Source organism: Myxocyprinus asiaticus, chromosome 16 (genome assembly GCF_019703515.2).
Source record: "Myxocyprinus asiaticus isolate MX2 ecotype Aquarium Trade chromosome 16, UBuf_Myxa_2, whole genome shotgun sequence".
NCBI classification, from domain to species: domain Eukaryota; kingdom Metazoa; phylum Chordata; class Actinopteri; order Cypriniformes; family Catostomidae; genus Myxocyprinus; species Myxocyprinus asiaticus.
Window position 1 is genome coordinate 21,048,775 of NC_059359.1, and position 14,762 is coordinate 21,063,536.

Genomic DNA, 14,762 nt, shown 5'->3' on the forward strand with positions numbered 1-14,762 from the left:
TGTTTCTAAATGTGATATGTGCTCCTCTCTCTCTCCTCTCCTGTTTTGAACGGATTAAGACGTTGAGAAAGAAAGGCTTTAATGGTTGCAACAGTCCAGAGCCCGACGGGGACGATTCAGTCGACCAAAGTCCATTACAGGAGGACAAATATCGCAAGAGCGAGGAGCTGGACATCCTCTTCAAACGCTACGGAGTGAGTATTGTTCTTGACCTTGACATTCTAACCTCCCTCCTTCTCTTTCTTTCTCTCCCTCTCTCCTGTCCTCTGTGGGCAATAAACAAAGGCTCTGAACAAGAAAGAGCACCGGGATTCAGAGAGTCCAGACCCAGAGGAGCCGTTCTCCCTCACACCTCGCACAGAGGAGAAGTACAAAAAGATAGATGAGGAGTTTGATAAAATGATGCAGAGCTATAGGCTATCAGTGAGTACCCGTGTGAAGAGGCCTGCTGTCGGCCCGGCAACCAACTCACACAGCCTGCTGCCGGCCCGGCAACCAACTCACAGAGCACCCGGCAACCATCTCTCACCCCCTTCCCCTCCCCACCACCCCAAATCCCCTCTGAATGTGTGTGCTTGGGCCAGGTGAGGGCAGTTTGAAGCGAGAGGGCGATAAGTGGGCTGTATTGCTTTGATGCTCACAATCGTGTTTTCGAAAACGGCGGTGAAGCGCAGTGGCTTTGATTTATTGCTGTCTTCATTCTGCGTGCTGTTGTTTCGTGTTTTTCATGATGACTGATGCTTGTATCAAGTTTGCCAGGAATAGAATTCTGACTCATCTGGGTCCCATAACAGGCGTTGGTGAAGATGATTTTCATTAAGGCACTGTCAAGAATGCTTTATGCATGAACTCTGCATGAGGAATCTCCTTTCAGGAGGTAGAGAGATAAAAACATGTAGCTCACTATCTCTATATAGTGTGTGGCCGAGTTTGATATAGCCTTATCATACTGTAGTTTCGCTTACGTTGTGATTATGATTCAACATGATGTGAGCAGTGAAGATTGGTTCTTACAGTAGTTAGCGTTCATTCTATGTAATTCTAAAGAAAAATCTCAAAATAAATACTCTTCACCCAATCCACACAATCAAACTGACTAGTTTTGCACAAGTGAATTTTGTTAAAAGCTCTGGCTGCCTACGGTGACCAAATTAACATTGTTAACCTCAAGTTTCACCCAAAAATGAAAATTCTCTCATTATTTACTCACCCTCATGCCATCCCAGATGTGTATGATGTTTTTTCTTCTGCTGAACACAAACAAAGTTTTTTAGAAGAATATCTCAGCTCTGTAGGTCCTCACAATGCAAATGAATGGGTACCATAATTTTGAAGGTCCAAAAAGCATATAAAGGAGTGTCAGAGTAATCCATAAGACACCAGTGGTTAAATTTGATGTCTTCAGAAGTGATATTATAAGCGTGGGTGAGAAACAGATCAATATTTAAGTCTTTTTTTACTATAAATTCTCCAGGCAGATTTCTTGTATGGAAACACTGTTTTCCCACACCCAAGAGGCACCCTCTTAACAGATGCCAGGGCAAGTAAGAGAGCTGGTTTAAAAGAAAAGAGAACGCAGATCGATAGTCTCAATCGGTTCATAGGGGGCTTTAGTCAGCGCGTTCAGCACCAAGGCCAGGTCCCATGTAGGGATTGTAGCTGGGCGGGGAGGATTCAATCGCCTCGCGCCTCTTAGAATGCTGACCATGAAACTACCTACTGGCATGCCCCCTTACAGCTGCATGATTTGCCGAAATAGCAGCTACATATACTTTTAGCGTAGGCGGAGTAAGACCTGCGTCTAAGCGCTCCTGTAAAAATTCCAAAATGACAGAAATAGGGCAATTAACGGAATCGTCACATCGCATTTTGCAACATTTCACAAACACGTTCCATTTGTAGGCATAGAGCCGTCTCGTAGATGGGGCTCTAGCATGCAAAATTTTATTCTTTATTGCCTGTGAGAGGTCTTCGTCATCTGACGTGACCCGCTCAATGGCCACAAATGAGCCAGTCGTCTAGGTAATTGAGTATGCGCAGCCCCTTTGCTTTCAGAGGGGCTAAAGCTGCATCCACACATTTTGTGAATGTGCGCGGAGCGAGGGAAAGGCCGAACGGCAGGACTGTGAATTGATATGCCATCTCTCTGAATGCGAACCTCAAGAAGTGTCTGTGATGAGGAACGATCGGGATATGAAAATAGGCATCTTTCTGATCTATTGAGACAATCCAGTCGTTCTGATGGATGTGTGCTATGATCTGCTTTTGTGTCAACATTTTGAACGGGCGCTTTGACCGTGCGCAATTCAGAAGCCTTAAGTCCAGAATTGGACGCAACCAGCCGTCTTTCTTCGGGACAAGAAAATAATGGCTGTAAAGGCCCTTTTAACGCTCGCTGAGCTCGACAGGTTCTATTGCCTGTACTGCTAGCAGGCTGTCGATTTCTGCACGCAGAATGTGAGCGTTTTGAGATGACATTGTGGATGGCATCATGCCATTGAAGCGCGGCGGCCGTCTCGCAAACTGAAGTGTGTAACCATACTTTAGAGTTGTTAACACCCAATTTGATATGCCGAGATCACTGAAGAGCTTAACACGGCGCCCGGCCCAGGGGCGGGGCTGACGGTTTGTGGGATGCGTGTGGGAGCGAGAAGAGGAACACAGCTCTTTTCGTGAGTGTTTGTGTATTTTTCTCTTTTCGCACTGACGGCAAGGTGGGCAGAGTGCACATTTTTTGTACAATATATTGGCACAGATAAACAATTGTGAACAATCTCCCAAACAGGAACGGCGGGAGGAGAGAACAGGGATTCTATGCGAGTCTGCTTGGGGCGGGGCTTTCCCACGGTGAACAACGTGGACTCCTCTTCACGCTGCTGAAGCCGTCAGGAACGCTGAGGCTATCAGAGGAAGGTTTTCCCGATGGGTGGGGCCCTTGGCGCGGTGGCTGTGGATAGCGGCACTTCGGCCAAGGCTTTTTCGGGCAAACAGCCGGCTCAGATGGACCCTGAGGGGCCTGGGGAGTAGAATGCTGCCGTTTCGGGGGGCGCTGCGCTGAAGCGGAGTGTGAACGGCTGGGCTGAGTGGCGGTACTGCCTTGTTTAGGCATGAAATGCTTCATAGGCTGCTGCTGTTTTTGGGCTGTCTGGAAGCGCTCCGATAGGGCTTCCACTGCGTTGCCGAAGAGACCAGCGGGGGATACCGGCACGTCGAGGAGGGCCGACTTGTCCCCATTGTGCATGTCGATCAGCGTCATCCAAAGGTGACGATCTAGGATGACCAGATTTCCCATGGAGCACCCAATCGCTCCGGCGGTGGCCTTTGTTGCTCTTAGCACCAAATCGGTCGCGACGCGAAGTTCTTTGAACATGGTCGGGTCGGAACCGGATTCATCCATTTTTTTTTATTTTTTTTTTTTTACGAATTTTGGCCTGGTAGACCTGGAGCACTGCCATCGTGTGCAAGGTGGCACCAGCTTGCCCAGCTGTATTATAAGCATGTCCCGCTAGTGTCAAATTAAGCCGGCATGGCTTAGACGGGAGCAGTGGGCGGGATCTCAGGCCAGTTTGAGTCGAGGGACATAAGTGGGCTGCTACCACCTGTTCAACAGGGGGAAGCGAGCCATATCCCATTTGGTCTCCGTGGTCAACGGATGTGAAATCTGCTGTATTGGAGAGGTGCAGCCTCGTCGAGTATGGTGAACTCCACAATTTGGAGAGTTCAGCGTGGACCTCGGGGAAAAATGGGCCAGGTCTGTGCGGGGTGGTCTTAGTTTAGCGACCCGGCAAAAACCACTCGTCCAGCTGAGAATGAGTTGGCTCTAACGGAGGTGATCGTTCGAGCTCCAGCTCGTCTATAGCCTTAGTGAGAATGCATACAAGCTTCGCATCCACAATCAAAGAATGGTCTCCGTCACGAGGTGACTGTGTCTGAAGCCGTGAGAGATACGGCGTCGTCATTCTCCTCTTCTCCATGTTCTCTGCTGCCGAACTGCACGAGGATGGAAGTGCCTTCGGGCGGGCGAGCTCTTTTAGTGAACAGGATGGGGGAAGAAGAGTGTGGGATTGTGGGTGCATGCGGGACCTGAGCCGGCAGTACAACCTCACAGTACAGTTTGCTCCATATCCTCGCCTTGAGCATTGTCGTTCCCCAGGTCCTCAAGGGACGGGGAGGCAACAGAGTGAGAGCGGTCGGGTTGTTGCGCTTAAATAGCAAAGTGCGTTTCGACAGTGAAATCCCAGGAGTGAAGGAGATAAATTCTGACAGATGGCATTATGCCGCCCGCTAATATAGAAAGCTGAGCACCGTGCACTCAATGTCATTGGCTGAGCGGGCACGAATGCCATTGGCTCAATTCAGTTGCATCTGAATTGGCGTGATCCAATAGGAGTTCAGAAATCGGAGAAAAGGAGTTTTTCCCATAAGCGTCAGCAACGCGATGTAAGTGACCGAAATCAAAAGGGAACAAAGGCTCCTAAGTCTACCTTAGACATAGGCTTATATCAATTAAATAAAAAATAAAACAAAAAATATATTGACTTCTAAAGCCACTTTGTGTAATGTCTATTCAACAATTTATTTGCGATGGCTTATTTGTCTCATCAAATGGCAATAAATTGGCACTTATTGATCAGCATATCATGTCATTTTTTTTTAAATTGACAGCCATAGTTAAAATATACCTGAAAACACTTGATGATATCCCTTTTTCAAATCCAGATAGGATGTGATATAAAATTCTAATGGGGACTATATTGTGGAAAGATGTTTGGAAGGCATATCCTAAAAGTGTTGCGTCATGATAAACTGATAAAGGGGCAGTTTTCCTCTCCCACTCTTGACCCAGTGCACTGTTCACGGGCCATAGCACAAACAGAGGCATACAGCACCTCTCTCTTTCTTTACCACATAATCCCAGTATGAGTGCCCGAAGAAGCAGGGCTAAAACCTTAATCCCTCTCACTGGGGACACCCAGTAACATGTGTATTATGAGCTCTACTTAACAGGCCAGAAAATGATCGGTTTGTAATGAGTTTTTAGATTTTCAACACTAACTGTCTCACTTGGCCATGGGTACCTCTGTGGATTCCGTGAAGGGAATTTGAGATTTATTTTCTAAATAAATAAATACATTTTAAATGTGCTCTTCATTCTGATTTGTGCATTTTAAATGTTTCAACCTGACACATACAGTTAAGTATCTATATTTCAATCTAATCACTTAGTATAAATAAAAGTAATAATTAAGTATTATAAGAAACCTTGCCTGTGTGTCTAATTATCTTGAATTAGTTGTACCTATCTTGAGGTAAATGCACAGTCAGGTGTGCCAGAGGTTCTGGCTGAGAATTTGGAGAGCAGCACACTAGATTTTTTTGTTGGACTGCATTTATGTATTTAGACACGGCATCTTTAGGTAAATTCCCAGTGCTGTTTCGTGCTGCATGCTCCATATTTTAAACCAGCTGCTCTTCTCACACTAATGACCGTCCCCTCTCCTCTGCCCTTCCCTCACCCAGCCTGGCCTGCTTGCAGTGCTGGGACTTAGTTGCTGTCTCTTCCACAGTCTCAGCCAGTAACATGCTATGCTTCAATACATGAATTACCCCCTCAAGAACCATAGATGGAGTTCAAGATTTGCTATGGAGTCAGATGAAGTAGCTTTCGTAATCTAAACCGTTTATTCAACTTTTTGAATGAGGTGCACTATAACGCAAGAATACATGAAGAATATTGCCCTTTTTAAAGGAATCTTCAGTGTCAAACTTAAATTAAGCTCTGTTGACAGCATCTGTGGCATTAAAATAATTTTGACGAAAGAAAAAAATATGTTGACAATTGTACTTGCAATGGATTCATGCGGGGCAACCGCTGTATATTTGCCCTGTACAAACTGAGGTATGAAATAATTTTCTGTGGTAATCTACAGCATGCCAGGTGCTATTGATAGAGCTTAAAGGAAAATTTCTGTTATCATTTTCTCTCCCTTATGTTGTTCCAAAACCGTACAAATTTCTTCCATGGAACACAAAAAAAAAAAAAAAACAGTCACCATTCACTGTTTTTGCACCTATTTTGTATACAGTGAAAGTGAATTGTGACTGAGGCTAACATTCCTCTTCTCCTTTTGTGTTACACACAAGAAAGTCATACAGGTTTGGAATGACATGAGGGTGAGTAAATGTTTTTTTTTTTTGTTTTTTTTTTTTGGTTGAACCATTCCTTGATGTCCAACTTACATTTAAGATGGAATATTCCTTTAAAGAAGGCTTTGTTAGTGTCCCTAGTGACATATCTTTGTTTAGATTCTCATTTTATACAGTCTATTGGGACTTTCTTCAAAATGTAGTGTTTATGGAAGAGACAGTCCCAATATGTGCTGGTAAAACAAAGCTGCAAGGAAGTTTAGGGACTTTAAAGATATAGTTCACCCAAAAATTAAAATTCTCTCTTTTACTCAGCCTCATGCCAGCCCAGATGGGTATGAATTTCTTTCCTCTGCTGAACACAAACAAAGATTTTTAGAAGAATATCTCAGCTCTGTATGTCCATACAATGCAAGGGAAAGGTGACCAGACCTTTCGAGCTCCAAAAATCACATGAACGCAGCATAATAGTAATCCTTTAGACTCTAATGGTTAAATCCATATCTTCAAAAGCGATATGATAGGAAACAGATAAATATTTAAGTCAAATATTTAAATATTTTACCCACACCAATCATATCGCTTTTAAAGATATGGATTAAACCACTGGAGTCTTATTGATTACTTTTATGCTACTTTTATCTGCTTTTTGGACCTTCCGATTTCTGGCCACCATTCACTTGCATTGAAAGGACCTACAGAGCTGAGATATTCTTCTAAAAATCTTTGTTTGTGTTCTGCAGAAGAAAGAAAGTCATGCACATCTGGGATGACATGAGAGTGGGTAAATAATGAGAGAATTGTCATTTTTGGGTGAAGTACCCTTTTAATCTGCGCACTTCAAACTATATTTTTCTGCTAAACCACAGAAAGAGAGATTGAGAGTTGACAGAGAGAGGCTAGAGGAGAAAGGAAGAAGGACGGAGGAACAGCCAGTCTAACTCTTATCAAACTGGGTCCCTCTCAGAACACAGGAGGCCTAGTGCGGCCCACATTCTAATTTTAGAGGCCCTGGTTTTGCTGAGGATCATGGGAAAATGGATCTCCGTCAGTGCATCTGGACAGTTTGAGTCCACTGACTGCTGAAGCTGGTTAATAGCGCTTCAGAAAGCAAAAGGACAAGGATCGGCTGACTCAGGAGTTGTCTTGGCCACATACCCCTTGTTTGAAACGCCTGAGCCTTCGCTGCGCTGTGGGTTATTCCCTAGGTCCATATTACAAGTTTATTTTAAATTGATTTTCCTAGGCTATGAACAATGCTGGCCCATTATGTTAAAATATCTTAAACACTGGATGATCCATTTTTTTCAGTGTAAATCTAGATGGCTTTTGATGTAAAGACACACACTATCAGTCAAAAGTTTCAACACACCTACTTGTTTTTAATGATTTAAGTCATCAAAACTATTAAATAACTTAAGTTGTGTCCAAACTTTTGACTGGTAGTGTAGGTAGAGGAAAGCCTCTTAAACTGTTTATTCCTTTGTTTCTAACATGGATTGTTTATACATCTGAAATAATCTAAAATGCATCATACAGTGTCAACCTTATTGATTTTAAATCTTCTGAAATTAACTCTGCACTTAACTCTCGGCTTCACATGCTCTGCTTTGGAGATGTTTGCACAATTCACTGCATGATATTATAACCAGTGTGTGTGTGTTTTTATTGCACTGGGCATTTGGGTGTGAGTGGATGTTGTTCACCCAAAAATGAAACTTCATGTTGTTCTAAACCCTTATGATTGATCTTTATTTTGTGGAACATAAAAATAGATGTTTGGCAGAATAATTGACAGCCTCAGTCACCATTGACTTTCATTGTATCTTTTTGTCCTCCTGCCTAAAATCTATTTTTGGGTTCCATTGAAGAAAGAAATTGACACTGGTCTATGACAGAATTTCATTTTTGGGTGAACAATTCATTTAATGTACATGCAGATGTTTATGACTGTCTGCAGTGACATGGCTAACCATTTCTATCTATCTGTGCTTTGTCAGTCTACAGTGCCACCACCAACTTTCTCCATGCCAGTCACAGTGCCGGTGTCCAATCAGAGTCCTCTGCCATTCAGCAATCCCAGCAGCCTCGTCACCACTTCCTTTGTCACCTCCACCCTCACAGACCCGCGCCTGCTGTCGCCACAGCAAACCCAGCTCCAGAGGAACACAGTGTCTCCCGGCTTGCCACAGAGACCTGCTAGTGCAGGTAAGAGAGCAAATCATTAGGACTGGGTACCAGTAAGCACAACATGAAAGAGGAGATGGCAACTCAGGGGTATCCAAACTACGGCCCGCAGGCCATCTGCGGCCTATCGACTGTTCCGGTGCGGCCCGTTAGAGATTTTATAAATACGGTATAATTTGGCTAGCTATTGAGCAATTATATGACATTCATATCATGTACAGCCACATATCACAGCGCATTGTCTCCAATAGTGCGTTTTCTTTGCTGTTGTCACCAGCTTAATCCACTGGCGAAGTTCAACATGTGTTTGGAAAACCTCAGATTTCAATGGATGAAGCGTCACGGAAAAGATTGATGCGTTTTGTATAGGACCGGTATCTAGTCGGTTAATACTGTGCTTATGTACTCGTTCTTGTTAAAATGTCCCAATACTACACATCTTACAACTGAGTAAGTTGTTGAAGCGACTGCAAAGAGTGTAATTGAAGTGAATTGGTTCATTCTGATGTTTCAAATGATTTTTGGGCTTTCAAAAGTCACTTGAGAGTGAGGACAGAGAATGAGCTGTGTGTGCTCAATTGCTGCCTCGTTCAGCTCGCACATGTGCATCAAACAAATTAAAAGGAGCGAAATAATTTTGAGTATCAACATATAAAACACTGTAACTGGATTGCTGAATAATAAAGAGTTAATCCTTGCGTTTATTACAGGTAAATGTAGGCTTATCTGATTCTGACTATTGTGATGCGAGACACCCAACGTTGTTTAGCAGAAGCTTCAATGTGCTTTGCAGTGACACTGAATGGACGTCAAAAATATAAACATGTAAACACATAACCCAAAAACCAGTCAAAGTTGCAGAAGCTCTCACCCAGTATATTATTCTATATAAAATTGTTATACATGTGACAGAAGACACTGTTCCATTACTGTGGAACACTGTTCCAAGTGTCCTTGGTGTGTGAAATATACTTTATTAACTCATGTACGGAAGCATACCATAGAGCACAAAGTGATTAAAACTTGCATAATATAAAGCATAAAATATAAAGACGATGCAATAGTGGCAGTCTAATAACATTAAGCCCTTTATACCAGTGATGCTGCCTGTGACACCTTTTTTTTTTCAGGCCCCCAATAGAAAAAGTCTGGACACCCCTGTGGTAACTCATGTTGTGTACATGTGGTTGTAATGTTGCCCTGTGGGTGTTGGATTACCCAGAGCAGCTATCTCTGAGACACACCAATGATTTAGGCATAGATGAGAATCAAAGTGGCTGTCAAACCTTTCTCTCTTCTTCTTTGGAGTGGTTGGATAGTGCACTGATACTTTATCACTCGTGAAGTTCTGACTTCAGACCATCCTGTGAAGTCTTCTGTTCAGTTTTGGATCTATTAAATGTTGTCCCATGGTTATGGAAAACCTAGAAATATCAGGGAATTTAAAGGGATATTTCACCCAAAAATCATTTGCTCACTTTCATGCCATCCCAAATGTGTATGACTTTATTTCTTCAAGAGAACACAAACAAAGATTTTTAGAGTAATATTTCAGCTCTGCAGGTCCTTTTAATGCAAGTGTATGGTGTCCAGAACTTTTAAGCTTCAGAAATCACAAGTGCTGCATAAAAGAAACTCATATGACTCCAGTGGTTTAATATGTGTCTTCTATGCTGCCTTTATGTGCTTTTTGGAGCTTGAAAGGTCTGGTCACCATTCACTTGCATTGTATGGACCTACAAAGATGAAATATTTTCTAAAAATCTTTGTTTGTGTTCTGCAGAAGAAAGAAAGTCATACACATCTGGGATGACATGAGGGTGAGTAAATGATGAGAGAATTTTACATTTTTGGGTGAACTATCCCTTTAAGTTCCATCATTGCCAGGTCTGGAAAAGTCATGGAAATGAATGACAGTTTAAAAGTCATGGAAATTTCCAATGTTCACATGTAACTGCCTGTATGATTCTTTGGGGTCAGATGTTGCTAGCTAAAATGGAACTAGTTAACAGTGGGACACAAAGTGGTCTTCCTAAAAAGGAAAGGGTGAATGATAAAAGCCAAATTCTCCATTAAGCCAAATTCCATTTTCAAGACATATTTTTTGGAGTAAATTTAACAGTAATGTAATCATTTATATCTACTAATACCAAGGATAAGTACCAAACATAATTCAAAATCTGCCCCCAGAAATGATTAGTAAAAATTCCTAGTCCTAGTGATTACTTAATCCAGCAATCACAAATAACTGGAAAAGTCATGGAAATTCTTTGGTCAAAAACTGTGGGAGCTTAGAAAATGGTTTGTATGTTTATGCTGAGTTACATTGGCATTGAAGTGTGTGCATCCTAATGCTTCCCAGAAAACTTCCTAATCACATAACACTGCACCAAACCAAGGGTTTTAAACTTTGCTAGGAACGGCTATAGAAAATTTGGAAATATTGTAAAGTTGGCACATACACGCTCAACTTACCGAACATCTTCAGTACGACACACTGGTGTAAAGTTATGTGTGTAGTCTTGAAATTAGAGACCTTCCCCTAAAAATCTGACCACAAGTGGTAACTGGAGACACATGTTCATACCAAGTGTAAATGGCAGTCTGTCTTGTCTGACCATTTGTGATCATCAGATCACCCAAGATGGGCGTTAATACCAGGTCTGAACGGTGCCAGTTTCTTTATATTTGTTCTAGAATACAAAGACTTTGTGTTCAGTTTCAGATTTGTTATCACCAATAGATCTAGATTTGCAGTCTGTAGTCTCAACTCGATTTGCTCTTGCTCGAAGCCACTCTTTCCTTTTTCCAGGTGCTCTCCTGGGAGGTGACCTCAACAATTCAAATGGAGCGTGCCCAAGCCCTGTTGGTAAGTCTTTTCTCCCAACAGCCAGACGGCCCCAGTAATACCTCTTCATTTCCACCAAACCCAAATAATACCTTAGTCTGAGTCAAACCGCCTAAAACGAAGAGCACTCTAAAGACCTCCAGAATGGAGCAAGATTATTTCAATCTCCTCTGATAATATAAGATAAGATCTGATCTGATCTGATCATCCTATGATTCTGAGAATGACAACAGCTCCATGAAGCTTTTCCAGACTCCGACACAAGAATCTGAAAGTGAGTGATCAGAAAGACTTGTGGATGGCACTCTAGCTAACGGACATTCACTGTACACTCACACACCTGTTAGCTTGTGACAGCTGAAGCTCACACTGGGCTTTTCAAGCATGCCTGAAAAACACCCTCATGGAACTATAAATGGTATTGTTCAACACCATATACGTAACTTTTCCTACTCTCTTTTTCCAGTTCCAGTTACATTATCTTTCCCGTTTTTATCTTTTCTTGTCCATTTCTGTTGCCTGCGTACTTGTCTTCCCATCCTCTGCTTCTATCAGCTGTTCTTCATATCTCACTTGTGACATTCTGAATTCCCAGCTCAAATCAGCACGCTCCGTCCTCACCCCTCCCCCTCTGTCACACTCCCCTCTCTCCTCCCGGCCAATCTTGACAATCCCTGACAGCTGTAGGTTCTCCTGCCTCTGATCTTCAAAGAGCACATGGGTCTCAGGGACATTTTAAGTGGGCATTTAAACATTTAATCAGTGAAGAGGTTGAAGCCTCTTGTGGAGTCACTTTAAAAGTTCGGTTTCATTCAGAATAAAACAATAATTTGTTTTTTTAAATGTCATGTAAATGCTTTAGACAGACTGAAATTGTACCCGTCTGATTTTTGTGAGGTTGGACTAACAGACCTAGATATTGCAATTGTAGCTCGGCTTCGTCCAGCATGTATTGTATACACATTAATCAGACCACAATGGACTCAGCATTGTGTGCATTCTCTGAAAGACACAGGTGACATGTGACATGTGAATACCAAAACTGACCCATCCTCAGTTGACGTCTTTCTTTCAAATATTCGCATTGTGTCATCTATACTTGGATAGACAGATTAAGGCTCTAGTTTGACTACTGTACGCAAAAGCAATCCACTGTAGATTGATTATAACTGCGCAAATGCATTTCTTAGGGGACATTTACATAAGATACTGTTAACAACAGCTAGATGTAGTGCAACAGAATGCAGGCATCTCGAGGCGCATACTTAAAAAGTTGGACTATATTTAACTTGACACGCTGTCTTGAAAACACAACACATGCTTTGGGATGCTCAAAAATCAGCGTGAGATGTGATGCAACAGCCAAAGACATCCATCTGAATATTGTATGGTGGTGCTTTAAAGGGGATGAATTTCAAGACACAACTTTTCTAAGAGGATTTTACCATGTTAATGGTCTAATGGCGGAGGCAAAGCACGCTTATTAAAGCACCACCATTAAAAATGTAAAAATGAAAAACAGAAAAGAAAAAATCTACATAAACTTCTCGACCTCACTAATCAAGTAGTCAGTTGTTGGACAACTGGTTGCCCATTGTGACCCATCCATATTGTATATGTAGAATGACTGAAAGGTTGTCCCAAGAAACTTTCTCAGTTCTTACCAAACTGTTTTTCTCTCCATTACCACTCCTTGTTTCTTATTCTCTCTCTCTCTGCCCGTTACTCCTCCCTTCCCTCCATTCTCAGCTGTTGCTCAGGGAATGTCAGCATTGACGTCATATAGCATTCCTACCATTCCCATGAGAGAGAAGGACAGAGAGCGAGAGGACGAGAGAACTGGACAGAGATGGAAAGAAAAAGGCAATCAGGTCATCTTTGAAGTGGAGATTAATAGAGATCAGGGGCATACAACGAACCACCACACACTTATTTACTAACATAAACAGCACACTTACATATACATACACTCATATCCACTGTATTTACCATCATACCCTCTGACACAAGCACGTAGAACATAAGCAATCATGTTTATACACATGTCTCCACCCCCCCCAATGAAAAGCAGACAGAATTTAAAGCTGTGTTTCCTGGGGCACAGAACAGCTGAGCACGTCTCTTCTCCATGCCAAGGAATTGCAGCTCCCCTTGCAATCTCTTTCCATTCAGAGCTGCTGACGCGGTCATTACGCCCACACACACACACACACACGTCTAGCAGAGCAACGCACAGTTGTTGTTGCCCTGTAACCAGACCTCAGATAGGATAAAATATCAAACTGCAAAAGTCTCTCCAGTCTGAAGCTCTTAAATGATTCATTAACTGAGTAAGCACCCTTTACATATCATAGACATATCATCTGTTTCAATTTAGTGTATTAAGTTAGTTATGAGCTTTCTAAAGGTTAAATGGTTCTAGGAATGCCTCAGCACAAACTTTAAAAAAATTACTCTTTGCATACAAGTGTCTGCCAAATGCAGAAATGTAAATGTAATTTTTGTTTTTAAATGTCAAAATACAGATATTTTAGAAGCAGTTCAGTGGAATCAGAGTTAAAATTGCATTTCTAAACAAATTTGCATAAATATTTGGGATATTTTGTTTTAGCTCAGACATCAGAGTGTTGCCATAGCACTCACATGGGACGTGTGTTTTGTGCTGAGAAAATAGTGTTATTCAATTCCAGAATGTAGGAAGACATTGGGAAAGTCCCCAGACTTTCTCTCTCTCTCTCTCTCTCTCTCTCTCTCTCTCTCTCTCTCTAAAAAATATTTTAATGACAAAGCTGGAAAAGAGTCGAGGAACAGGATAAACCAGTGTCAGACAGATTCCTTCCGTTTGTGCGTCTGCTTATGTTTATGTGTGCGCACGAGCTACGTTTCCTCCCAAACAGGAATGCGGTTCTCCAAGCCTAAAAACCATTCACTATTAATCTTCCAATTACAACATAATAGAGTTGTAATCCCAAAATACATTTGGTTTTGGTTTGCAACACAAAGTGTTACAAAATACATCTGCCAGGGTGAGGGAGACACTAATAGGATTATTTTCGCTGATGGGCAATTATTGTGTTTTTCCCATCAACATAAACGATAGAAAACTGAATATGATCACACTTGTCTGTCTGAATGTGTGACTGTGTTGGGCCAGTGATAAAGAATGTGAGTGAGGTCTTTCTCTGTAAATAAACACCAGCTCTATTTTGACATCTACTGTATCTCTTTCTCTTTGCCTTTTCCTCCTTTTTCTTTCTCTTTCTGTAGCCAATGGTTACGTCAGTGCCAGGGCCTCCCCAGGACTCCTCTCAGTCTCCAACGGCAACAGCATGGGGAAAGTAGTCCCGGCTAAGTCTCCCCCTCCGCCCAGCGCTCAGATGGTGAACAGTCGTAAGCCGGACCTTCGGGTCATCACCTCTCAGAGCAGCAAAGGCCTAATGCAGCTGGTGAGCACTCCCACACTGCACTAAAGGAGCCTGATGGGGCCAAAACTACCATCTATTCTTAAAGCTGTACCATATTACAGCCTACTGACAACATATCAGGTCAAATTTTAAACCACTCCAGTGAAAATACAGAG

General features: G+C 42.3%; 1 protein-coding gene across 13 annotated transcripts in view; it reads left to right on the forward strand.

Annotated features, from left to right (window-relative positions):
- The window catches only part of mef2d (myocyte enhancer factor 2d), a 99,268-nt gene that overhangs the window by 59,764 nt on the left and 24,742 nt on the right, over positions 1–14,762 (forward strand). For 8 of the 13 annotated variants that reach the window (XM_051721975.1, XM_051721981.1, XM_051721984.1 and 5 more), the window contains exons 4-7: positions 286–423; positions 8,148–8,355; positions 11,147–11,203; positions 14,450–14,628. In XM_051721975.1, coding sequence (XP_051577935.1) covers positions 286–423; positions 8,148–8,355; positions 11,147–11,203; positions 14,450–14,628 — 582 coding nt within the window. Of the gene's footprint in view, positions 1–59; positions 195–285; positions 424–8,147; positions 8,356–11,146; positions 11,204–14,449; positions 14,629–14,762 lie in introns of all 13 variants that reach the window. The other 5 variants (XM_051721979.1, XM_051721987.1, XM_051721988.1 and 2 more) reach the window with 2 other exon arrangements.